General features: G+C 46.2%; 2 protein-coding genes and 1 long non-coding RNA gene across 54 annotated transcripts in view; 1 reads left to right on the top strand and 2 right to left on the bottom strand.

The window, feature by feature from the left end:
• LOC126980901 (zinc finger and BTB domain-containing protein 17-like) overlaps window positions 1-10,485 on the bottom strand; it is a 59,789-nt gene extending 49,304 nt beyond the window's left edge. For 19 of the 27 annotated variants that reach the window (XM_050831289.1, XM_050831309.1, XM_050831299.1 and 16 more), the window contains exons 1-5: window positions 10,342-10,485; window positions 8,408-8,510; window positions 7,621-8,208; window positions 6,456-6,689; window positions 5,669-5,788 (exon numbers count right to left, since the gene is read on the bottom strand). In XM_050831289.1, coding sequence (XP_050687246.1) covers window positions 5,669-5,788; window positions 6,456-6,689; window positions 7,621-8,208; window positions 8,408-8,494 — 1,029 coding nt within the window. In that variant the 5' untranslated portion in view covers window positions 8,495-8,510; window positions 10,342-10,485. The other 8 variants (XM_050831312.1, XM_050831311.1, XM_050831288.1 and 5 more) reach the window with 6 other exon arrangements.
• A 1,649-nt stretch (window positions 10,486-12,134) lies between these two features.
• The window catches only part of LOC126980900 (transcription factor kayak-like), a 56,629-nt gene continuing 41,358 nt past the window's right edge, over window positions 12,135-27,405 (bottom strand). For 2 of the 3 annotated variants that reach the window (XM_050831278.1, XM_050831279.1), the window contains exons 2-6: window positions 26,112-26,271; window positions 24,484-24,888; window positions 18,997-19,104; window positions 14,080-16,681; window positions 12,135-13,139 (exon numbers count right to left, since the gene is read on the bottom strand). In XM_050831278.1, the coding sequence (XP_050687235.1) occupies window positions 15,779-16,681; window positions 18,997-19,104; window positions 24,484-24,888; window positions 26,112-26,258 (1,563 nt within the window). In that variant the 5' untranslated portion in view covers window positions 26,259-26,271 and the 3' untranslated portion in view covers window positions 12,135-13,139; window positions 14,080-15,778. The remainder of the gene's footprint in view (window positions 13,140-14,079; window positions 16,682-18,996; window positions 19,105-24,483; window positions 24,889-26,111; window positions 26,272-27,405) is intronic. The other variant, XM_050831280.1, reaches the window with a different exon arrangement.
• LOC126980904 (uncharacterized) lies at window positions 20,090-24,477 on the top strand. 24 transcript variants are annotated; one of them, XR_007733651.1, is made up of 9 exons: window positions 20,090-20,795; window positions 20,904-21,065; window positions 21,120-21,281; window positions 21,498-21,556; window positions 21,611-21,929; window positions 22,092-22,199; window positions 22,416-22,631; window positions 22,686-22,739; window positions 22,956-24,477. It is a non-coding gene; the product is annotated as an uncharacterized LOC126980904 (long non-coding RNA). The 24 variants fall into 24 exon arrangements; XR_007733656.1 differs by lacking the exon at window positions 20,904-21,065 and having other exon boundaries at window positions 21,228-21,281; XR_007733658.1 differs by lacking the exon at window positions 20,904-21,065.

Here is a 27,405-nt window from a genome sequence, read left to right as displayed (position 1 = left end):
ATGGCAATAAATGAAAAATATTGGGTGGTCAGTATTCCCAAAGGATCAGTCTACTAGGGCACCACCACAGAAATCACCCTTGACACACTCCAGTGACAGGAAAAATAATACATTAAACACGTACGACGTACGTATCCGACGCTCAATGGTATTAAAAAATAATACATACGTCGTTCATATCTGACGCTGTACGGGTTAAGATGAAACCATAAAAAAAAACTATAACAGTTATGGAGATAAGTGGAAAAAGTGAACATTTTTTTTAAAAATCAATTTTTTTTTGTTTTTTCAAATTAATGACCATTATAATTGGTGTCAAAATTCTGTTTGTTGCACTAATTAGCCGAGAAATGACATCCTCATGCCAGCTTCCAAGATTTCTGTGGTACAACAGTGACAGTTCAGGGTTTGCTGAGCGTAATGGTTAAAGGCATATGTCATAACTTGCACCAGGTTTTGATTGCATAACAGTGCATCAACTTAATCGTTAGTGCAAACATATTTATTGTTGACAATGTATTTTTACTACCTCTTAGTGGAGGTGCAAAACAGTATTACGCACATATATTGAATGGTCAAGATCATTTATATTACGCCATTAAATGCATCCTTACTAACACATTTCCTAGACAAAGGAAACTTAAATCCCCACGCCTCTTTTTCTGAGTAAAGGATTTGATCAAAAGAAATTCCCAGTAACTATATATATGAATGGACAATATAAAAAAATATATATGTAGGCATTGTAACATTGGTTTTGGTGAATTCCTGTGTCTTTACGCACTCTGGGAGTAATATTAACATTGTATTCAAAACAGTTTATTTCCTCAGCACATTTTACTATCTTCCTCACATTTCTCTTCCCTTCATTCCTATTCCAATATAGACAAGGCCTGACTATGGCACAGCATATCACTGTTTGTTGGAAAATTTGTAGAGGGTCAGTTCCTGACTGGGATCCTCCACATGAGAGACTAAGGCTTATGGTGCCTGATGCTTCAACATGTGGAACTGCAAAGCTGACCTATGTGACGCTCGATAGGGACAACTGAAGCAAGAGTACGGCTTTTCCCCTGTGTGGGTGCGAACGTGCTGCCTCAGATTGTCTTTGGAGGCAGCGCTGTAGCTGCAGTGTGGGCAGGTGAACGGCTTTTCACCGGTGTGCGTTCTAATGTGTTTTGTCATGTGGTCTTTCCTAACGGTAGAGTACACACAGAAGGGACAGAGGTGCACCTTGCCGACGACTCCCTTCCTCATATTGCGCGAACCATCACCATTCACTCCCACCTGTTGGCAATGCCTGGCTTCATTAAGCACATTCGTCAAGACATTGTAATGCTGCTACCCACATTAGTCACACAGTTACAGAAGATGGCAGGATGCAGCATAGATATAATTGTTTGGTTTGCATTATTTTGACAAACTGTCCCCAATTTATCCTGTAAAGGATTTCACTGCTTATGAGTGCATTGTTGTAATACTCTCATCACAAAGCCAGACTGCTATGGCTATTCCTGTGCTTGAGACTAAGCTCTGGTTGACACTGCACTGCTCAAAATGTGGCTTATTACTCCTGCTGTAAGGAAGTGCAAAATAAACTATGTTGGATTTGTAGGAGCAAGACCTACTTTGGATAACAGAAAAGAAATTCAACCATCAAAGCCACAGGAAAAATTACTAAGGATGATTGTGTGGGATGCACAGCTGATGGACCAACAGGTGATAAACATGATAATGAATGACAAAACAGAGAAGGGGATGACAGCTATTTGAAATCAAAGCTGAAAGATGTATTTGCAAGTTCACCATACCTAAATTAAACATACTGGAAGAGTTAAAGAAGGAGTCATGAAAATTCTATACAGCACGATATAGTAATGAAAGACTGGAAAGCCAAAACTGAAAGGAGTGAAAATATAAATGGCATAGAAACCAATTATGAACAGGTTCTCCAAGTTATGCAAAGAAATGAACTTGAAATGCAATTAATATAAATGGGAAGGTTTGGGAAGAAACATCCATACATCCTAAGGTAAATCAAATGAAAGAGAATAAAGACTGATCTACACATGATCTCAATTCTTATTTAAAGCACTTAGGAAAAAATATGTAAGTGGTAATTTCCAAATAAATTGTATTGCTCTCAAGAATTTCACGGCCCACCGAATCAATCATCCACAAACCATCGTCAACACATACTATAACGAATGTTTTTATAAACGGCCGTGAGGCACATCCAAGTGAGATGCTCTGAAGACAGATTCACCGAGACTAAGGTCCACAGTTGGTTGTGAAGGCAATAACAACAAACACTGGCTTTGTGGTCTTTATTTGACAGTTACTTGTGGTTCTTCAACATGTGGTACTGCAAAGCGTATCTGTGGGAGGCGCGGTAGGGGCAGAGCAGGCACGAGTGTGGCTTCTCCCCCGTGTGTATGCGAATGTGGTTATTAAGAGTGTTCTTTGTGCCGGCGCGGTAGGAGCAATGAGGGCAAACGAAAGGTTTTTCACCGGTGTGCGTGCGTACGTGTTTTGTCATGTGATCTTTCCTATCGGAGGAATAGCTACAGAAGAGACACTGGTGTAACTTGCCGGCGACTCTCCTCCTGTTACGCCTCGAACCATCCCAGTTCAGTTCCACCTGTTGGGAACGCCTAGCTTAGTTATTGTCATCAGCAGCAGCCATCATATGCGCTCACATCAATGGGGGACTCAAGGAATAGCAACAAAAACGAACCCAAGGAATGTGCCAACTCCCCACCATGGTATCATTGGCCAGACTCTACAACAATGAATCCCCCAGGCCTCTGCTGAATATAAATGAACTATGCTTTTGATGAGCAATACACAATTATGGGCAACTTTCAACATTCTTCCACACTTGTATAGTATGGCAATTTTCTCATCCACACAGAACTCGCATGCAAAATTGTAGAGCTTTCTCAGTATAATACTTTTACTTTCATTCTTATACAGCATTTCTGTTCTGATCATTTAAAAACTGGAAGAGCAGCTCAATAATAAAAAAATAAACTTTTGCCTGATAACAGTACAAATTACAAAGCATATTTTATTCAATTTTCCTTTCATTATTCAAATATATATACCTTGTCATGTTATATGTGTGTGTGTGTGTGTGTGTACTGAACTATCACCATTTCATTGCTGCAGATAAATATATTTCTTCGTCTGGCTTCCTGACATCCCCTCACACCTCAGCCTCACCCAGTCTGGCCCCTCCCATCATAGTCATGTATAATGGTGTGGAATAAGCTTCAAGCAGGTATGTAAGATCTGGCATGTGTGCACTGTTGACGGTGTGGCTCAGGTACATCATTTATAGCCCTAATGATTATAAATGTGGTATTATTTCTAAGTTATTTCCTTTGATTACTAATGAAGGTGATTACCTATGGGTTTTGGCATCTACAATCATGAACCCAGAAAAGAAATACGACTGTTTAACACAACACTCCACCACCCAACCATAAGTAAGAGCGGGGGTTTGAATGTCTGAACGATGGATTGAGTCATGACTGCTAATGCTGCCCCACCTGCCACCCGTGTAATATTGGTATAAAATATTGTCACCTAAAGATGAATAGCTGCTGTGGATAAGTTATGACCCGAAGTTTATGAGCAAGCTGTTGAATACCCTCTCAGGCTATAAAACGATTTCTCTTTTTGGCCACTACTCTATTCAGGAGCAGTAAGTAGCGGGCTTTTTTTCCCATTAGGTTTTTTTTTTTTTTTTTTTTTTTTTAACACCCTTGCCCTGTCTACTCTGTTGTAAAAGAAAAAAAAAATACACTACTATAAATCTAAGACATTAGATTCACTTCAGGCAAAAAATGTACCTCCCCCAAAGAACAAGGTGATTTTTTTCCAGCAATATAATAAACTTTATTCCATGCTGGTAAATAATGTACCACGAGGGTTGGATTAATTACTACCACAACTTTGCCTTTATGTGTCATTTCCAGCATATGTGGGGTGATGTGTTGCAGGGTTTTTTTTATCAACTCAAAAGCATTCTCAGAACTCTGTAAATACTACCAATTATCAAGTAAGTTACATCCTCTCCCACATGTGTGCATCTTCCAGAGCCTCTACAGTTGTTTATTTACTGCAACAAAACATTTCTCAAGTCCTCTGTTTAGAATAGTATTGATATGCACAGAATCACATCACACTTAAAAATTCAACAAATCAACTTATTCAAGGATACTTTGTTAATTCAGTATGCAACTTGCAAACTAGTCGTCTCTCATTATATTTTCAAAACTGTAAAATGCCCAACAGGCCACTAGTAAGTTTAGATTTGTGACATCAATGTTGCTGCCTTTACTTCCCAAGTGGATGGAATGAACTGCAGCAGACAATTTGTATACCTTTCAGTTCCTGCTTGCTGTGCCCAAACAAATGGTTGCACCCCAAAACCTTCCCCTCACCAGACACACGATCCCCACACGATCCCATCACCCCAAAGACACAAGATGAGCACTAAAAAATGTATAGTGCTGAGATACTTATATGTCCAGTTATGATGAGGGATCTCATAACAAGAGGACCTCCTGTGACATTCCTTCTCAAGGATCACAGTGTAGTGTAGGATATTTCTCCCATCACTACAAGGCTTGCTTCATCCAGGAAAGGAACAACACATGACATGAAGTAAAGGACTTTGGTCCTTTGTTTTGTCTTCCCTCTGACTCCCAACATTTTGTCTTTCCAAAACTAAAACTGAGACCCTCCAATTGCTTGTTAAGAGACTTTTCAACTATTTGATCATAAGTAAGTGCATGATCGTATGTAAGTGCATGAGATCAAATTCCTGAAATTCACTGTCAGTATATCAGTTTCCAACAATGTGGTCATAAGGTATATCATAATATTGCTTACCTTAAGATTACCAAAATGACAAGGATACTCAGCAGCAGCATACACAACATACACCATTAATAAAATATGAAGGCAAGAGACAATTCCATGAAGAGTCTATGGATGCCTTGAAGCCAAGTGATTTGGATGAAGGAAATCATACAAATCACTGAGGCAGTTTGTCTCAGGTCAGATATGCATGCAGGCCAAAAAACAACCACATAGGCCTGCCTGCTTGTTCCACAGACATCTACCTTTATTATTGTCAGGGTAAAAGTGGATCTTCTTGATAATCAACCAATCAATTGAGAGAGAGAGAGAGAGAGAGAGAGAGAGAGAGAGAGAGAGAGAGAGAGAGAGAGAGAGAGAGAGAGAGAGAGAGATTCTACCAAACAGACCATCATGGGATTGTCTCCTCTCAGTCCTACTCTACTTTAGGGTCTTGGGCCGCCGCCTTCACCACAGCAAGGACAGAGGGTTTCCTGCAGCACTAAACACCCGAGTTCCTGACCAGCCAACAAACTGGTCTCAGGCATCTCAAAATGACAATGCTTCCTGTGAGTGACATCAGTGTAGTCTTATGCAAAAACTTCCAAAAGAGAGCAGTAAAATTTGACTAACCCTTACTCCCCGATTTATTTATTATTATTATTATTTTTTTTAACAAAACAACATTTAGATAAATTCAGCTGTTGAAGCAAGTTATGCGGTCCAGGACTTGACACATCCCACTGGCCTTGTGTGGTGACAGCAGCTGCTCTGCATAGAAAAGTCCTCCAACACTCACCATCTGATGGGACTGCTGTGTGCTGTGGGGACCTGACGTTTGGTGAGCCTCCTGGCCCCCATCTTCACTGTAGCCTTCCAACATGGAGAAGCCACCACCAAGTTCCCCTGTCCCCAGCCACTACAATGAGAGAAAACTTGGTCAGACTGGGATAAATTTGGACAAATTCATCTTGTTTCCAAATATCTGGCTTAATACACAGCAGAATGACTCCCACTCTTTCTACACCAACTAATTTTGTTAATAGCAATTAGGTTAGTGGGCCGTATTACAAGTCAAACCCTTGAAGTTTCGGGTCCCTACAAAGGTTGGTTTAGGGGCCGTATTACAAGTCCAATCCGAGAAGTTTCGGGTCCCTACAGTTATTCGTCCTGAACTCTGTAGGGACCCGAAACTTCTCAGACTGGACTTGCACTATGGCCCCTAAACCAGCCTTTGTAGGGACCCGAAACTTCTCGGGTTTGACTTATAATACGGCCCAGTATGTAATAGTTATGAAGCTAACTACAAGAAATCATGATGCTTGTGAAAAAATGAAAAAAATTTCTTTGACATGTATATTTGAAAACAAAAACTCAAAACTTCAATATTACTCCATTAAGATGCTCATTTTTCCCTCTTCCACATAGCCTCCTGCTAACCCTTCCATCTCTCCCAACTACCTCACCTTGACACCAGGACAGGATAACTGATACTCTTGACAGCTGATACCTTAATTTCCATTCAATCACAGACCTGCTTCCCCCTCCACCAGCCCTCACCCCATACAACAAGACAAGATACATACCCCCTGCATGCCCGAGGGTCCCGCCAGCGCCTCCACCACCGCCTCGTGTAGGGGTTGTGCACCGTGCTTGGTATCCAGCTGGTGGGAGTACTTGCCACCCTGCTCATCCCCCCCTGCACTGGAGTCCCCGCCGCCCATGCCCCCGTACTCTATCCTGGAGTCCATGCCCTCTCCCTGGTTGTCTTCTGAACCCTCAATAACTTCTTCTTTGACTAGAGATTCATCCACTTGCTCCTGGAACAAAGCATCAGCCCTCATACATTTGTATACCAAAAGAAAATATTTACACCATATATAAAAAATTACCCTTAGGTCATATAGCAAACTCTGCTGATAAAGACTTTTTTAAATAAATGTACACAACAAAAATTATTTCAACTAAACAAACAAGTTAATGATTTTCAACCCAGCCAATTAGCTTATCATGTCATAAATATTATCCTTAACCCGGTAGCAGCGACGGGCCAAATATGTGGCTTTACCGTGTACCAGCGACGGGCCAAATTCTTGCCATGACAACCCCAAATATATATATATATATATATATATATATATATATATATATATATATATATATATATATATATATATATATATATATATATATATATATATATATATATATATATATATATATATATATATATATATATATATATATATATATATATATATATATATATATATATATATATATATATATATATATATATATATATATATATATATATATATATATATATATATATATATATATATATATATATATATATATATATATATATATATATATATATATGCATTTGATCACAAATGCATTGATACATATAATATAATGGTTTGTGTGAGTGATGATTTTTTCTCATTAATTCGCTTAGAGGGGTCTTTAAGAAACATGATCAGTGCAACTACCAGGTTAACCTAATACAACAAAGTCTACAAATAAACATGTATGTATCAAGAAAGCCCAGATCGCATAAGGCATCCCAATTTTAAGTGACTTTTTTACAATAATGGAAACATACCAAGAGTAAAAAGATAATCAATCAATAAATGAAACCAGCAACATGCTGACACAAAATACATGTCAAAAGCATATATCAATTTATTTCAGTTCATGCACACTAACAGGTTTGGGAGGTACCAGAGCAGCACCTTGACCCACCTGATTGTGCGAGGCTTCCTGTTTGGGCGAACTGAACTCCACCGCTGGCTCTACGTGTTCCCCAAGCCGCTGCTCCACCTCATCCTCTCTTTGGTCTTGACTGTGGGCCTTGGAGGGGTCCCAGCTTTGATTGGACTCTTGGTGGTGCTGAGGCGAGGTGGGGGGGCTGTCAGGGGGTGGCAATGAGCTTCCCTGAGGAGTGGAAGTCATCATCTCTTCTCTCCGCCTACGTTTGGGATGTGGGCTGCTGCGGTCATCCCGGGAGCTCCAGGGGTACGCGTTCTTCTTGGTGGGCTGCTCCTTCATGGGGGGTTCATCAGGTACTGCGAGGCCCTTGATCTGGAGCAGCTCGGCGGCCTTTATGAGCCGTGCCAAGTCCTGCTGCAGCACGCTCACCACGCCATCATACATGTAGCTGAGCAGAGCCTCAATGTCGGAACACTTTATGTCTTTGAGGACCACCACTGGGTGCTTGCAAGGTGTGTGCTCAAACATCTTTTCAAAATACTCACTGCAAGTCGATAACACGAGTTTGTGCACTGGGTAAAACTTGCCCTCACAGGCTAACGTCACATCTGTGTATCTTTCCTTTAGAGGGGAAACAAAGGAACACTTGTCACAAATAAGTAAAATACTGCATAATAAAACTAATTTTAAAGCATACTGTATTTTATATTATAACAATGTAATTTATATGCATTTTAGGTAAGTGTTTAAATTAATCTTTAAGGAACATTTTCAGTTAAATATTGCAAAACAGGACAATAACTCCACATGCAGTGCCCACCTTTTCTCTTAGGGTGGAGAGTATGTGGCAAAAGGTGGCTTTGTGGTTGTTCCAGGAGAGGGACAGCATGCCATCTGACGCCATCATGCCTTCGTTTCTTCACCTGGGAGGAGCAGGCAAAACAGACATTTTAAGATACGTGCAATTTTTCTGACATTTTTGTATGCTTTTTACTGGTATTGAGCTAAGAGCCTCTTCAAAAATACTTAATGAGAGGAGCTACAGTCCAGCCAGGAAATACTACCGTTGCCTTAGATTAACCTCTTAAGTGGGCAACAACCTAACCTTTCACACGAATTGTATATAACCATTGCAGATTACCCTGTAGCTACTGAAGCTACAAAATTGATTAGTCAGGTACTAAAAAATGTTAAAAATAAAAATAATAAAAAATACCAAAAATAAATAAGATTTTTCTATTGGTGCAGCAATATCAGAAATATAAACCATAAGATGTAATAAAAAGTCTGACAGGTGTAAGTTACACTTCTGTATTAATGCAACACAAAGAAATTAATAAATGAAAGCTGTAATAAAGATACCAGTCATGGTCAGGGATATAAATAAATAACCAACTTAGCATTTCTTCCAAGTATTAAGAACAAACAAATAACTCAAAAAATTGTAACTTTTACATGTACGGTAATCGCCTATCTATTAAATACAACACTGATCAAACAGATATGCAACTTCCTTTGTGGTAATAACTTAGTATGTTACCAAGAGTCAAACTGATGAACAAAAGGCCATAAGAAGCCATGAGTTTGGGAAATAATGCAGAATTAAGAGTATGAACTCAAGTGATTGAAACTTAACAAATTAAAATGCTAAAAATGTTGGGCAAGTTCTTTGTCCTGAAGTACTGATAAAAGCTGATGATGACAATGATGATGAACAGAACCAATATCTCATTAAAATGCAGCCACATCACTGGAGTATACCTGTGAGGTGCCATAATGCACCCACCTGGAGAGCCTAGACAAGACAAAAAAAAAAAATCCCTAAAGCCCCTCCTGTGGTCACCTGAGGCAGCCACACTGACCAGCCCCAGCAGGGACAGTGTTGGGTCACCTGGGGCTGACCTCCATCACCTGGCCGCCGCCTCGCCTGCCTCACTCACCCTGGCCACGCCACGGCGGCCAGCACACCTAAGCCGCACACACCTGTACCTGCAGGCTTCCCCGAGGCACGCCACGGCTCACAGGCAGGAGCGGTGTGCGGAGGGCGGCACCCAGCACACAGGAGTCCTAACAAAACGTCAATAGTGGGGGTGGTGGGGCAGGCTGGCTAGGCAGGCTCCTGCTACGAAAATGGCTACCTTGGGCGGGGAAGGCTTGGGGCCCCGCTAACCCTTCCCGGCGGGGCGAGGACAGGCGGGGCGGGGCTGGGAGGCGTGCCGGGGCGCCGCGCTAAGCCGCCCCGGGCCTGCAGGAAGGGCAAGGGGCGGCGAGGCTCGGCAGGGAGGAGCGGGCAAACAAAGAGTCCGGGAGGCAGCAGGTTGGGTCCGCGGGAGGGAGGGAGTGCGGGCGGCGCGGCCACTCCACAGGGTGACGCGTCCCTGCCACCAGCCCCCTGCCCCTCCCTCACCCAGTCACCCTGCCTCCCCTTCCCTGCCTCACACACCACGCCCTGCCTTGCCCTGCCCTGCCTCACCACACCACGCCTTACCACGCCCTCCACCACCACCCAAGGAATCCGTGCATGCTGAAGGACCCCTGGCAGGATGCATTGTCTCAGGGAAGGAGGCGTGAGGCAGGCCGGGAAGGGGGCGGGAAGGGGAATGAGCCGCCATGAGGGACGCTATCCACTCACACCTTCCTCACACGCCTCGCCCACGCCTCTCACACGCCCCCCACGCCCTCAGCAACACGCCACAGGAAGGACAGGAGAAGGATACACGCCTCACACAGCAGAAGGGGACGCCCGTGACTCACCAACATGTAAAAGAGTAAAGGAGCGGCGGTGTGTCGACTGGCGTGGCGGCGGCGGCGGCGGCGTCACTGAGCCTCCCTTTCTCTCCCTCCCTCTCCCTTCCTCTCTCTCCCTCCCTTCTACCTTCCTCCCTACCTCCCCTCCACCTCTCTCTCTGCATCCCTCCGCTTCCCTCTACCTCCATCACCGCTGCTGCCATACCTCCCTCACTTTACTTTTTTCCCCTTATGTCACTCCTTCTAGTTTCCCCTAATAACTCCCCACCAAGACAGTTCCTTTAGTCCAAATTCCCCATTATGAGTGTAGGATTAGGGAATGATTAGGTGTGGGCGTGGGAATGCCGCCTCTGCATCCCTTGTGTTATCATACGGCACCCAGGGAAGGATGGAGGGATAAGTGTCTTCAATAATCAGTGCTGCTCCTCGGTGGTGTTCTTAGGGCCCTGTTTCCATAATGGTGTGGGTGTATGGTGGCCCCCGGGGAGTGATTCAGGCCCCCCATTGATCATTAGTCACCCACGCCGCTGTTATAGGACACACACACACCCCGAGCCTTGTCATGTGTCACCTTCCTAATGGACACGAGAAGGGAAACACGGTGAACAAGAAGAAAAAAAATCGGTTCTGTTTCATTTTGTTTCATCCCTCGAGGGCTTTGAAAGACAGCTCACTCTAGTTTGCCTGTTTCCTGATGATGCTTCACTTGCATACCCACGTATTTATGCTAAAGGATAACTTAAACAAGGATACACAGGGATAATAAGGACACGGGAAGGGTAACACGGCGAACAAGAAGAAAAAGAAAGTCGGTCGAAGGGATAACTCTTTTGTCTGTCCCAGTATGTTTCATTCATCCATCGAGACTCGCTCCCGTTTGTCTGTTTCCTGATGATGCTACACTTGCATACCCACGTAAATATGCTAAAGGATAACTCTTACACAAGGATACGAAAGGATAACCGAGACTACAAAGGGCCAGACGGCTTACGCATGGCAGCTCCTGTGTTCCAGTTCCCAATTTCCTTTATGTTTAATTTCGAGGGTCAAAGAGACTAAACTGGGCATTGTGTAACGTATCACCTGTTACCTGACATTGCTTCACCTGTATATTCACGTCAGTCTGCTAATTACAGGAAGTTACGCCAGACCTCACTCAGTGGGTTGATTTTGAAGGCGTCTGGGCGAGGAAGTGGTAAGATGGGGCATGATTATCCTCACGAAAGCATAAGTGGTATCTGTACTCTGAATTATGACTGAATATATACTGCTTAAAATACTACTTTTTTTATATTTTATTTACTTACCAGTGGGACCTATATAAGGCCGTATCTTGTAACAATAAAGTTCTATAACCTACATATAGGCAATATAGTCTTACCATTGCACTGAATTCAAGCTACAACCCAACTACTGGTCCCAAGCATCTAGAAACCTTACCGTGATAATGATGGCGCAGAAATTAATCTTGCTACACCAGCTACACACACACACACACACACACACTTAGTATTTCGTAGCGCAGAGGTTATCACGCTCAGCTTACATCCATGAGACCCCGGGTTCGATTCCCGGATGGAGTGGAGACGGATGAGAAATTTCCTCACGCCTGTGCCCCTGTCCACCTGGCAGTGAATGGGTACCGACCTATCAGTCAGAGGTTGTGTCCGGCCCTCCGCGATGGTGGTCTGGTACTTACTACCAAAGGCGAGTAGCTCACAATTGAAAACACAAGGCCCTCAGACCTCTCACACACACACACACACACACACAAACAGACAAGGAAAAGTAACACTGCATTATCGAATTGTGCTGATTTATTTTTTGTGTGCTTTGGCCTAATTGAACAGCTTTATAAAAAATACTGGAAATTATTATGATGGCTGTTAATCATAATTATAATGTATGTGATATATAGATATGTATATACTCTATATAATGTCTTTTAAATGTACATTATGTTCACCGTGTAACGCCAATAGTACTGTTGTTGTAAGATTGTTTTAGTGATTGTTCGGCCTGTCTGACTCGAGGCCGTTCGTCGGGAAACTATGAAGTGGTGGCGCGCGGCCACAACAGGCGGAAGACGTGTCGAAGTCGGTGGGTCGTCACTGGATGAGGTCCAGGAGAGGGAGAGGTGCCAACCCAAGGTCGCATTATCGCTTTATCACGTTCGCTACATCCTGCTAACATGCACACATTCCTGCTTCGTGGTAGTGGTTACGAGTAGACGCGTTACACAGCGGTTCAAGTCGCATTATAAGTTAAGTCACCGCTCCTGGATTAAAGCGGCATTGTCACCGGGCGCTTTTATACACATTATGATTACGTATTACTATAGCGGCGTGTTTAACAATGGCAGTGATGAGGCGGGGCAGGCAATGTGTGCGTGAAAACCAGAATGCACGAAGGATAAAGAGAATGCATACAAATAGAGAACTGAAGAAAGCATGAAGGAAAAGAATGCATGAAGAAAGTGTAGTGGCAAGATGGCGTACGGAAGGTGGCCCCTCTCCCTCCCTTCAAGACCTCCAGGCTGTGCATGCGTGTCACCCCGACCTCCGGCGCCCCTCACCGTGCGAGGAGTCGAGTTCGAGTCGCCCCGCCGCGGCGGTGAAGCGGCGGCGGCGGTGGAGGGGCGTCGGGTCAGTGATGTCGTTTTCGTAGCGTGTTCGTTGAAAGGTCGTGTAGAGTGTGTTCGAGTGTGGCGGTGGTGTGGGGGCAGCGACGTCGTGCGTGGCGCCGCCTTGCTGAGGTGGGTGATGCGGGCTGCGCCTCACCCACCGCGGCCGTCCCTCTTGCTCCTGCGGGGGAGAGAGAGGCTGCGCGTTAGACAGGAGACCCACAGCCGCCACAGGGAGCCGGGCGGCGGGACGGGAGGGGTGCAAGGGTTCATGGTGGTGCCTGCACGCCCTGCCATCCCGCCCCGCCTCGCCCCACCCCACCCTAGCTGCTGCATGACAGAAAATGAGACTAAACCTTCCCTGTTCTGCCTCTGCTGTTTGCCTGTACTTATCTATACTTGTTCACCTCTCACACCAGTACTCACTCGGTCTGAGAGAGAGAGAGAGAGAGAGAGAGAGAGAGAGAGAGAGAGAGAGAGAGAGAGAGAGAGAGAGAGAGAGAGAGAGAGAGAGAGAGAGAGAGAGAGAGAGAGAGAGAGAGAGAGAGAGAGAGAGAGATGACCCCTACAAGCCGGGATCAGCTTTGTCCTTGAGGTGACCTGCGCCCCCAACTCCCCTGCTGCTGGTGCCGGTGTGGGGCTGCACGGGGCGGGGCAGCAAGCCGTGGTACACTTCCCTACTCTATCATAACTGCTGCTCATTAAACTAACCGATACTGATTATATACTTATGTAATTACCAGTTAATACATTGATTTTGTTTACATTTTCAGCTCAGACTAATGATGCCGCCTTGCAACTTGCTAGAATCAGGGTTTCATGACATAAAATAATTATCATCTGATTATATCCTTTTGGTCTCCACTGAGTAAAAAAAAATACATAACTTTAGATCATATATTCAACACTGCTTTACTTTTATTTTGAATGCAAAAAAGATTTTGCAACTTTGATGACTATTCTATTTCATCTTTTGAAAAAAAATCAATGTTCCTTCAGGGTGATGCCTCAGCTAGTCCACGAGAAGATGGATAATGTAAAATTTGTAAACTCAACAAAGTGTGGTTCTTAAGATTCATAACAAATTACAATTACTGTTGAACAGGTATCTCACAACTCACCTAATTTGTGAAGGAAACCTGCAGGGTTATCATCGAATTCATTTTTTTCTGTCGTAGATGATCGTGCGTGGCGGCTGCCAGGTGAGCTGGACGGCTGCTAGGAGTGGTGCAGACAGTTGGGACGGTAGGTCGTGGTGGCCGTGCGGCAGGGCACCGCCTCCACCACCACCACCACGTCCTGTACACTCTCCTTCTCTTCCCTCCCCACGACGGGGCAGGTGGGAAAGGGTCGGGGAGGGACAGGGTAGTGTGTTGTGAACGTTTGGGAAGGCAGACAGGAAGTGATTAAGGGAACAGGTTCAAAGGGTTTTGGAAGTATGTATGAGATGAAAGAGATGAAGATTGTCTCAGAGACTGGCTTGAATCATAGTGGATGAGTCCCTATATGATGCAAGTATCACACATTATAAAAGTAACGTCTGAATATGGTCGCGGACCTCATTCGTTATTAAGTTCATATTCAGTATAGCACCAAATGGCTCGAGAACCACAAATACTTCAGGTAGGCAGGAAACCTGCTGTCGACTTCAGATATGTCATAAAGACAATGTGACCATGTGATGGCAAAGCATTAAACATAAAACTACTGACAAAGGACAAGTTCCTTCAACAGCCAGCTGTCTGGAACGGGAGCTGACAACAGAGGAAGTGTGGGGGTGGGGAAGCGGACACCCGTGCCCGCGACCCCGGCTCTGGCATCACTAGTGGCATCAGGCGGCACTGGGCCCCCCCAAGCACTGGGCCTGGGACAGTGATGGCCAACACGAGTGACGGGAATAATCAAGGTTGACAATACTGGGTATACAGACACCTTCACGAATACGAAGGGTGCGATACACACAAACATGGCACTGACATTGTCTGTGACGGTTACAGTCTTCAATACTCTGTGGCCTCAGAAAGAGGCTGAACCACACTCAAGTATAGGAGCAGCTAGCAGGGCACCGAGGATGAGTCGTGTCCCGTGACGCTCGACATTCTGTGCGGCAAAACGCCACAGCTGCTGGGCATGGCATGCCTCAGGGCGCCGCGCAGGCTGGCTCGTCGCAGCACTGCTGGTGGAGCGGCCTGGCGCGCGTGGCGGCTGGGTGTAACTCGTCCTTCACCATTTGACAGGGAGAGAGGAATGTTGTGGAGTTTGTACCTAAATCATTTAGCATCGTGTCATATTTGCCAACATTTCTTTTATGAAAATATAGTTAATAAAAATATATATATGTATGGATCAAATAGTACAAAGAACATTGGCCAATATAAAGAAGGTCCAGAGAGAGGTGCTAGTCCCTAGTGACCGGCTCCGGAGCACTCACTCACACGCACACCAACACCCAAATCAGCCCGGCACTAGCAGTAACACCAACAACAACACAAGTCACAAAAAGGCACAATCCTGCCTCTTGGCTAAATGTTCAAAACAACCATCAGATTTCTGAGGGCTATATCATAAAACAACATGCAACAACAAAACTTGCCCATCAGCAAAATTACAATGCAAGCAAACTTGTCTAAACTCTGGCCAAATATACAAGGCCACGAAGAAAACTTGTGCAGAAGTCCCAGTGCGTCTCACAGCTTGGCTGGCCCTTGCAGGGAAAGACAAATGCATGAGTAGTGTCCAATAAACTATACACAGCACCACCTTGAATAGGTAACAACCCGGACAGCACACGTGCAACGCTCACGCCGGCTTGGCCGAGGGTCACATGTTGCTATAAGAACACGGCGGGAAAAACGGATTTGTATGCAAATCTGAGACATACGCCTGCTGGTCCTCGCGGCCGCAGCCACTATTATTGTTGGGCTGGACGTACGCGTCCCCACCGCACGCCACCGTCACGGGCTGTGGGTGGGCGTGTGTGGCCAGGGGCGAGGTGACGGGCGGCGGCCGTGTGCTGTACGGGTTGTACCTGACCAGCCCGCCACTACGGGACTTGGGCGCGGTGTACTTTTGGGACGGCGGGGTGGGCGGGACAAACTCGTGGGTCCTGGGCACACCCAAGCAGGAGTAGTTGTAACTGGGCTTGGTTTGGCAGCCGGGGGGGGATGCCGGGCTGCCGTACCCCTGCTTCTCCCCCCCGACGCCTGAGGACTGATGGGAGCGTCCGGGGTATTGGTAGGGATGGTGCCTCTGGTTAATGACTTGCGCCGGGCTGTATTTCGGTGCCAGGAACTGAGATGAGGATGATGAGGCACAGGAAACAGAGTCTGATGAGGTGGCGGTGGCGCCAGGCGGCGGGGATGTCATGGGTACCAAGCTCTGGGGTTGTGAGGTGACGTGGGACACCACAGGGAGGGGAGGGTCATAGATGGAGGAGGAGGAGGTGCTGGGGAGTGGGGGGGAGGTGGGGCTATCCAGGGATGTGGAGGACGTGGAGGAGGAAGAAGATGAAGAGGAAGAACTTGAGGTGGTGGTGTCAGGCGACTCTGCCGGCGTGACTATGACGAGCGGTGGCCTCAGGGGCTTGGAGCAGCGCGGGGAGTGGCGACAATGTGCCCGGTGGCTCGGGTCACACAGCAGCTTCTCTAGCTTGTTCTTCTCCGAGGTGAGTCGCTGAATCTCCGTCTTGAGCCTCAAGTTGATGTCCTCGACACTTTCTGATTCCTGAAACAAGGGACAGAAGTGTTAGGCGTTATACCATTACACACGCATGACAACACTCACTCTGAGGCCATACTCTTCAATTCTACCTGATGGATAAGCCTCCTCCTCCTCCTCCTCCTCGACTCCGCTCTCTGAGACGTGACCAAGGTGTTAAAAATATAAACCATGTCTGAATTCACTCAACGTCCATACTATTCAAATTTACCTGATGGATAAGCTTCCCTCCTCCTCCTCCACCTCCTACTCCTCCTCCTCCTCCTCCTCCTCCTCCTTCAAGTCACTTTTTTATACATGTCACTGGTTGATGATGGATGAGCCGTGCCCAGCCGAGGCCCAGCCCATTACACAAGGCCGAGGACTGTTCGACTCTTTGGCGAGGACACGCTGCCTTGGGTTGGTGGGGACGCAGACGACAATGATTTATCCTTCACGATTACCCCAACACGCTTTATATTACAGTACATCACGCAGCGCCATAATCTCCATGCTAACGCCAGATTTCTTTAAACGTCGTAGCAGTATTTATTAAGAGTTACATGGTTAGTTTGGCTTTGTAATTCCATGCTTGGGAGAGAGTTAGAAGTGTTGGATTTTCATAGAATTAAGTCGACATTTACAAACTCAAGTAATAAAGAGAGACATAAATATCAACAAAACCAACTTAACCACGCCTTGAATAACGGGCTAAAAAAAAAGACTAATCAGCCACACTGTTGTTAAGTAGACTAATATGACGTTTAAAAAATCAGATGAGAGTTTTTCCTTCCTTCCCTGTTCTCTCTGATACCTTTTTCTTATAGTAAAGGAGGCAGCTCAAGGGAAAAAAACTAAATAAAAAAAATAAAAAATAAAAACCGCTAGCCCATGTCTGATACACGTGGAACCCTATGTAAAGATAACTAAATAAATAATATGATAAACAAAAGGACGAAACTGGCCTCTTACTTAAATAAACCTTACACGATTACTTATATTTGCGAGGCTGACACGTTCATGACCGATCCCTCTTCATGCAAACGCGCGTAACATCTTCTACTATTTGCAACAGTATCGAGTTCCTTACTAGTGGTATTGGGTAACTTGTAGCTCGTCTGAATAGTGAACTTTGGATGTTTGTGCGTGGGCGGTGTGTGTGTGTGTGTGTGTGTGTGTGTGGGCGCGCGACACACACACACACACACACACACACACACACACACACACACACACACACACACACACACACACACATCTATTTATCAATCGTTTTATCTATAACTGTCTATTTATCTGAAGGAAATGCTGGAAAACAAGTGACAATAATAATAATAATAATAATAATAATAATAATAATAATAATAATAATAATAATAATAAAAGGAAAGGAAAGGAGGATACTTAAAAGAGAAGAATGATGAAAAGGAAGATAATGGATTAAGAAAAAGAAGAAATGATGGATGAAGGGACATTTTAAAGTGATTAATGAATAGAAAAAGAAAACATGAAAATAAAGAGAAGAAAAAGGATGAGAGAGAGAGAGAGAGAGAGAGAGAGAGAGAGAGAGAGAGAGAGAGGAAGGGGGGAAAAAAGAGCAGTGTCCTGATTTCCTGAAGTGGGCGAGGGTGGCAGGGTGGGCGGGGCAGCGCGGGGCAGGGCAGAGCAGGACAGAGCGGGGCGGAGTGGAGCGAGGCGAGGGGGTGCAGAAGGCGGGTGAGTGACCGGGCCGCCCAGTCTATCCCCACCCACCCACACCACGCAACAAAAGGATAAGAAAATGAACAAAAACGCGGGAAGAAGCAAGAGAGAAGAGAACAAAGAGAGAAGGGTAAGAAAGATGAGAACGTGAAATATAGAAAAAAACACAAAAATAAACAAGAGATTAGTAAGAGAAGAGAAGGGGAACAAAATGAGAAGGGAAGAAAGATATGAACGTGAAATAAAAGAAAAAAACACAATAATAAACAAGAGATTAGGAAGAGAAGAGGAGGAAAAGAAAGAGAGGAGGGTAAGAAAGATAAGAACGAGAAATAAAAGAAAAAAACACAATAATAAACAAGAGATTAGGAAGAGAAGAGGAGGATAACAAAATTAGGAGGGTAAGAAAGATAAGAGGAGGAGAATACAGGCCCGTAATTTTGACAGTTTTGGGGGGCTAGAGGGCATCATAGGCTCATAAGTAAGGGGGGGGGAGGGTGACGAGCAAGGAAGAAGAAGAAGAAGAAGAAGAAGAAGAAGTAGTAGTAGTAGAAGAAGAAGAAGAAGAAGTAGTAGAAGAAGAAGAAGAAGAAGAAGAAGAAAAGAGGATCAACTTAAAGAAGAATCGCGTCACAACTTACGGTCATTAGAAAGTTGGTCTTCTCCTTCTTCTTGTTTCTGCACTTAGTGGCGGCGATCTTGTTCCGCTCCCGCCGCCGCCGTCTCCGCTCCTCGTCCTCCTCTGTCAGCTGTGGGGGGAGGAGACCAGGTGAGCGCAGGGCAGGGATGACGCGCCTCCAAACTCACACCCACATCCTCGACCCTCACTAGCAAGCTCCTCCTTCCTCCACCTCTAACGAAGACAAGTCCCTCACGCTCCATTCCTTCCTTCCTTCCTTCCTTCCTTCGCTCTACTCACTCGTTAACTCTTTCTCCTTCCTTTCTCTCTCTCTTCCTTCCTTCCTTCCCTTTCTGGCAGCAAGAAAACTATTAAAGGAGAAAATTAATAGAGGTACAAGAGGGAAGAGGAACATGAAACAATAAATAAGAGAAATAAAAAAGGTTATATTACGAAGGATTACAAGACAAGTCCCTCATTCTAAACTCCTTCCTTCCTTCCTTCCTTCCTTCTTTCCCTTCCTGGCAGCACAGAACTATAGGAGGAGATAATATAATGAATGGGTGCACGGTGAGGTCAGTGATGCAATATTCATTACAACTGGTTAGGTAACGTGAGTGTGAGTTAACAGCCAACCGAGTCATGTAACTGTGTGTGTGGTGAGGGCGTGGTGAAGGGAGAGGAAGGGGGGCAAAGGGGCGGTAAGATAAGGTGGAGAAGGAAGGAAGGAAGGAAGGAGAGAGGAGATGGATGGAAAGAGGTGGAGAGGAGAGAGATGAGGAGAGTGGAAGGGGGAAGATATGGTGAAGAGGAAGAGGGGAAGGGAAGGATAAGGGGAGACTAGAAGAGAAAAGGGGGAGATGGGAAAGGGATGTGGGGGAGAGAGGAAGGGAGGGATGGGGAATGTAGGAGATGGGAGGGAAGGGAGACAGGAGGAAGGAAGGGAGGGAGAGGAAGGAGCACAGAGGGAGGAAGAGGGGAAGGGGGAGAAGAGGGAAAGAAGTAGGTAAGGAGAGAGAAGGAAAATGAAGCACTCAGAGGAAAGAAGGAAGGGGGAGGAGAGGGAAAGAAGGGGGAGGGGAGGAAGGAAGGGGAGGGAGCGGGGTGGGGGGGTGGGGGGGGGGGGGTGAAGTAATGGCCACGCGATAAGCCACAATAGGACGCTGTTTGGTTTGTTTGTTTGTTTGTCTCTACGTCTTCTTTCTTCCTTTACCCTCACATTGCTTGTTCGTGCTCCATTTAGTACGCGGTGTATAATATTTGTTCGTGTTCCATTTACTACGTGGTGTATATATTTCTTCGTGTTTCATTTAGTACGCGGTTTATATTTCATCGTGTGTTCCATTTAGTACGCGGTCCAGGTTTATTTGAGTTCCATTTAGTACGCGGTCTAAGTTTCTGTGCGTTCCATTTAGTACGCGGTCTATATTTCTTCGTGTTCCATTTAGTACGCGGTTTGTGTTTCTTCGCGTGTTCCATTTAGTACGCGGCCTTTATCTTTCTTCGTGTTTCATTTAGTACGCGGTTTAAGTTTATTTGTGCGTTCCATTTAGTACGCGGTCTTTATCTTTCTCCTTGTCCCATTTAGTCCGTGGTCCATGTTCCTTCATGTGTTCCAATTAGTACGCGGTTTAGGTTTCTTCGTGGTCCATTTAGTACGCGGTGTCTCATTAGCATCTTCTCTATGTCTTTATTTGATGCCGCCGCCACAGCATCCGCCCTCACCACAGAGACGCCGCCCTGTATGTGGTTACGCTCCGCTTAACACCAGAGAAGAAAAAAAAAGACGCAAAAAACTTAATGAATGGCCGCTAACATAAGGTAAGGGGCAGATATTAGTACCCGATCCCTTTATGCTATGGCCGCTAACACAAGATAAGGCGTAGATATTAGTACCCGATCCCTTTATGATATGGCCGCTAACACAAGGTAAGGCGCAGATATTAGTACCCGATCCCTTTATGATATGGCCGCTAACACAAGGCAAGGCGCAGATATTAGTACCCGATCCCTTTATGCTATGGCCGCTAACACAAGGCAAGGCGTAGATATAAGTACCCGATCCCTTTATGATATGGCCGCTAACATAAGGTAAGGCACAGATATTAGTACCCGATCCCTTTATGATATGGCCGCTAACACAAGGTAAGGCGCAGATATTAGTACGCGATCCCTTTATGATATGGCCGCTAACACAAGGTAAGGCACAGATATTAGTACCCGATCCCTTTATGATATGGCCGCTAACACAAGGTAAGGCGCAGATATTAGTACCCGATCCCTTTATGATATGGCCGCTAACACAAGGTAAGGCGCAGATATTAGTACCCGATCCCTTTATGATATGGCCGCTAACACAAGGCAAGGCGTAGATATAAGTACCCGATCCCTTTATGATATGGCCGCTAACATAAGGTAAGGCACAGATATTAGTACCCGATCCCTTTATGATATGGCCGCTAACACAAGATAAGGCGTAGATATTAGTACCCGATCCCTTTATGATGTGGCCGCTAACACAAGATAAGGCGTAGATATTAGTACCCGATCCCTTTATGATGTGGCCGCTAACACAAGGTAAGGTGCAGATATCAGTACCCGATCCCTTTATGATATGGCCGCTAACACAAGGTAAGGCGCAGATATCAGTACCCGATCCCTTTATGATATGGCCGCTAACACAAGATAAGGCGTAGATATTAGTACCCGATCCCTTTATGATATGGCCGCTAACACAAGATAAGGCGTAGATATTAGTACCCGATCCCTTTATGATATGGCCGCTAACACAAGGTAAGGCGCAGATATCAGTACCCGATCCCTTTATGATATGGCCGCTAACACAAGGTAAGGCGCAGATATCAGTACCCGATCCCTTTATGATATGGCCGCTAACACAAGGTAAGGCGCAGATATTAGTACCCGATCCCTTTATGATATGGCCGCTAACACAAGGTAAGGCGCAGATATCAGTACCCGATCCCTTTATGATATGGCCGCTAACACAAGATAAGGCGTAGATATTAGTACCCGATCCCTATATGATATGGCCGCTAACACAAGGTAAGGCGCAGATATTAGTGCCCGATCCCTTTATGACATGGCCGCTAACACAAGGCAAGGCGCAGATATTAGTACCCGATCCCTTTATGATATGGCCGCTAACATAAGGTAAGGCGCAGATATTAGTACCCGATCCCTTTATGATATGGCCGCTAACATAAGGTAAGGCGCAGATATTAGTACCCGATCCCTTTATGATATGGCCGCTAACATAAGGTAAGGCGCAGATATTAGTACCCGATCCCTTTATGATATGGCCGCTAACATAAGGTAAGGCGCAGATATAAGTACCCGATCCCTTTATGATATGGCCGCTAACATAAGGTAAGGCGCAGATATCAGTACCCGATCCCTTTATGATATGGCCGCTAACATAAGGTAAGGGGCAGATATTAGTACCCGATCCCTTTATGATATGGCCGCTAACATAAGGTAAGGGGCAGATATTAGTACCCGATCCCTTTATGATATGGCCGCTAACACAAGGTAAGGCGCAGATATTAGTACCCGATCCCTTTATGATATGGCCGCTAACATAAGGTAAGGCGCAGATATTAGTACCCGATCCCTTTATGATATGGCCGCTAACATAAGGTAAGGGGCAGATATTAGTACCCGATCCCTTTATGATATGGCCGCTAACATAAGGTAAGGCGCAGATATTAGTACCCGATCCCTTTATGATATGGCCGCTAACACAAGGTAAGGCGCAGATATTAGTACCCGATCCCTTTATGATGTGGCCGCTAACACAAGATAAGGCGTAGATATAAGTACGCGATCCCTTTATGATATAGCCGCTAACACAAGGCAAGGCGTAGATGTTAGTACCCGATCCCTCTATGATATGGCCGCTAACACAAGGTAAGGCGCAGATATTAGTACCCGATCCCTTTATGATATGGCCGCTAACATAAGGTAAGGCGCAGATATCAGTACCCGATCCCTTTATGATATGGTCGCTAACACAAGGCAAGGCGCAGATATCAGTACCCGATCCCTTTATGATATGGCCGCTAACACAAGGCAAGGCGCAGATATTAGTACCCGATCCCTTTATGATATGGCCGCTAACACAAGGTAAGCCACACCGATTATGTAGTACGCGATCCCTTTACTTGTTTCTCGATTAGGTTCCTGTACATGCTCGTCTATCCTTCCTTTCTTTCTCTCTTTACTTCCTTCCCTTCTTCTTCATTGTATTCCTTTATGCATTAGCTATCTTTTCTTAATTCATTTTAATTGCTATATCTTATCTTATCCTATATCTTTCTTCACTTCCGTTCTTTTATTCTCTCTCTCTCTCTCTCTCTCTCTCTCTCTCTCTCTCTCGTCCCTCCTTCATTCCTTTCCTCTCTCCCTCCCCTTAATTCTTACCTCCGTCCATTATTTTTCTCTCCAGCATACTTACATTACCTCCTCTAATTATATTCTCTCTCTCTCTCTCTCTCTCTCTCTCTCTCTCTGCACCTCATGAATGGCCCGTAACACCTGGCGTGCACACTCAAGGTTGATTGCACCAGCTCACACACAGGCTTATGAATGGACCCGGAGAAAACGCGCTATGCTGTATGAATGGAGCCAACAACACGCTGAAACTGGCTCGGCGATACCAGTACTAGCTCGTAAGGATCAGGGTTGGTAAGGGTCTACTGCGGTGATTGGTAACACGTAGCTCCTTCCTAACACTACCGCATCCACTTGGCATGTTGTGAACACCTTCATATAAAGAGCATGAAGATCTTACTGGCGCGTGCAGCCTATTACAAATTAGTGGTAAGACTATAGACACCACATGGAGCGTGTGTGTGTGTGTGTGTGTGTGTGTGTGTGTGTGTGTGTGCCACATCAATTAGTATACGAGATTCCTTACTGACTTCTCGATTAGGTTCCTGTACACGCTCGTCTATCCTCTCCGTGTGTGTGTGTCAGCAGCGGGTCGACGGCATTCTGAGGGTGTCTTTGGCCTCAGCCCCGCGTCCCGGTGTTCGCTGTTCGTGGTAATTATGTCTCGGCGACCAATGGCGGACGAGCGGGGCTGGGCACTTGAGTGTGCCTTGTTGCATCGCCGAGGGCACCGTGTGCTGTGCTTTTTACGTGTTATCGCGGTGTGGCCGTGGCGGCGGCAGATAACCAGGCTCTGGCAGACCGGTGTGGGAGGCGCGGCTCTGCGTCACCGGCAGCCAGCCTCCACAGCGCGTGCTGTCCCGAGGGGCGGCGTGTTGGGTGCAGCCATCTAACGCCTCGTAAGGCCAAGAGGTCACCTCATGCACAGAGGGACGGTGGCGGGGCGGGGATACTCTAAAAGAAAAGACAAGACGTGTTGGCCGAGGGACACGTGACGGAGTAGCCAGGCCGAGGCACACCGACGATCAGGTTAAGGGTTAATGTCTTAAGGTAAAGAACAAAAATAAGTGAGTGGGGCGTGACGCGCCGCAGTACTCACATCGTTGCTTACATCCTTGAAGATCTTGGTTTCGTCGAGGAGGGACTCGGCAGTGTCGACGCCGGCGGCCTGCAGCTTGGTGCGGATCTGCACCTTGAGGCCTTCCTTGATGAGGCGGGACTTGGTGACTTTGACGGTGTCGACGGGCGAGGGGAGGTCGGGGGTGGAGGGAGGCGAGGCCCCAGCCAGGGGGCCGCCCATACCGGAGGTGCCGGGGGACCCGCCCACCAGGCCACCTCCTCCACACCCGCCCCCGCCCGCATAAGTGGTGACGGCGCCCATCGCGTCGGCGAGGTGTCGTATGTCGTTTGCTTTGCTGCAGCCGACGCCCAGAACGCCGGCTGCGGTTTCCTCTCCGGGGCTGCTCAAGTCACTGGCGGGGCTCAGCAGCGCCCCGCTCTCCACCTGCAACGACAACACAAACATGAGCATGTGGCACTCCCTCACGCCCGCCCCGACAACCCAACAACGACAACAACCCCAACAGATGTCATGTATTTTACCGCCCAGTTCAGAACAGGCTCTGGCCCCATGTACCCAAGTCTATCTACACTACTCCACGCTACCCTGCCCTCCCTCTCCCCACCCCCCGCCCCGCTATTCATCTGCAACACCACCACCAACATGACCACGCGCCACCCCTGCCTTGTCTGTTCAAGTCTTGTCTCTAGTCCACGCGGCCTGACTCCCTCCCCTCCATCCTGCCCGCCCTGCCTCCCCCCGCCTGAGTAGCGACAAAGTGGTCACACCCAGCTCTATTACCCCTCACACCCCGCCTCTCCCCTCCACGCATACCTGGATCTACACGTAACAGTAAATGAATCGTAAATAGCTAGTGTCAGGTGCCCCCCTTTCTCCCTCCCCTGCCTCCCTGTGGGTCCAGTAGCCTCGACGCATAATACTAGTGAGGCTGGGCGGGGTGTGGCTCAGTCCTCCCTCCCTCTTCAGAAGCTAATGTGTAAGCAACGAGACCACATGACCATAAACAATCTAATTTACAGTAGTGAGTCTATTATGTGCTGTTGGTTTAGTGGATGTAGTGAGGAGGGGCAGCCATTTCTGTAGCAAGTAGGCTTAGTGTAGAATTTTGTTATGTTGGGTTTGTATTAGTTTTTTTTATTGTTTTTCTTTATTGTGCATTATTTGTGAGTGTGTTGGAGGGAAGGGTTTATTTGAGTGTGTAATTCACCACGGCCTGATCACGAGTTGGACTCGCTTTCGTCAGCAGGTACCCTCCCGACGTGAGCAGGTGCTCATTATCGTCGATCTCTGGGTACTGCCAGGACCTCACACACCACACACCCCATCCCCCTTGCTCAAGGGGGGACAGTAACCACTCCTAGTCAACAGAAAGAATCCGGCCTGAGCGGGACTCGAACCGCCGCCTGTTTGGCCGTGAAGCCTTGCAGCGTGGCGCTCTACCGATTGAGCTACCGGAGTGGTGCGTGTGTGTGTGTGTGTGTGTGTGTGTGTGTGTGTGTGGTAACAGTAGTGGTGGTAGTAGTAGTAGTAGTATTGTGTAAGTAAGTGTATGCGGGTGCGTGCGTACGTGTGTATGTGTGGTGTCTCTACATGCCTGCTTAACTGTTCGTTACGCCCCCGTGTTCACCTGGCGCCCTGGCACTCACCTGGCACTGGTACTGGGAGTAGGACTGGGGGAGGGGCGGACTAGTCAGGTTGATGAGGGAGTTGAGGATCTCCGGCGTCTTGGGTGTGGTGCAGGAGCCCTCGGCCGCCGAGGGGGGTGGCGGCGTAAGATTCACGTTCAGGTACATGGTGTGTGTGAGCCTGAGGGAGAAGAGAACACAGATCCGTAAGTATAAGATCCACAAACATACTTCATAACACATAATATACTCGTAACTCCTAGTGTGTGTGTGAGGAATGTAGGAAAAAATGGCACTAGAAAAAATGGCACTAGAAAAAATGGCACTAGAAAAATGGCACTAGAAAAAATGGCACTAGAAAAATGGCACTAGAAAAAATGGCACTAGAAAAATGGCACTAGAAAAAATGGCACTATAAAAAATGGCACTAGAAAAATGGCACTAGAAAAAATGGCACTAGAAAAATGGCACTAGAAAAATGGCACTAGAAAAATGGCACTAGAAAAAATGGCACTAGAAAAATGCCACTAGAAAAATTGGCATATTCTGTTACATATTCATATTCTGTTACAGATGTGTCACCCTTAGTACCGATCAGTGAATGGAACGAAACGAATAAAAACACAACATTTTACGAGTCACAGTGAAAGGAGGGGATCAAAACGAAAAACAAAACAGAAAAACACGAGATATTATTAGAACAGAGCAGCAAAACGAACTTAATAAAAACGAAAAAAAAACAAAAAAAACCCCAGCTACAGAAGGTGATAGAGTTGGACCGGTGAATGACTGATAGCACACACGCACACACACACACACACACACACACACACACACACACACACACACACACACACACACACACACACACACACACCACCACCACCAACAACAACAACAACAAGATAAATAAAGGGAAGGAAGAGGGGAATCGAAAGAAGATAGGAGAAGGAGGAAGTAAAGTAAAAAAATATACAGAAGGGACGAATTAGGAGAATGGGAAGGGCGAGAGAAGCGAAGAGAAGGGAAAAGGCAAGGGAGAGAGGAAGAAAGGGAAGGGGAGAGAAGGGAAAGGAAAAAAGAGGTAGAGAGGAGAGAAGGGAAAGGGGAAAAAGGGAGATGGGAAGGGGAGAGAGAGGACAGAGAGGAGAAGGAGGGAAAGGAGAAAACGTGGGGAGAAGGGAAAGGGGAGAAAGGGGAGGGGGGAAGAGAGAGAGGGAAAGGAGGCAAAGAATGGAAGGGGAATAAGGAAGAATGAAGAAGGGACGAAGGGAATGGGAAAAAGGAGAGGGAAGAGACGGGAGGTGTAAGGGGA

This window comes from Eriocheir sinensis, chromosome 45 (genome assembly GCF_024679095.1).
Source record: "Eriocheir sinensis breed Jianghai 21 chromosome 45, ASM2467909v1, whole genome shotgun sequence".
Taxonomy (NCBI): Eukaryota; Metazoa; Arthropoda; class Malacostraca; order Decapoda; family Varunidae; genus Eriocheir; species Eriocheir sinensis.
Note: the sequence above shows the minus strand (reverse complement) of the source record. Positions and strands in the feature narration are given on the sequence as shown.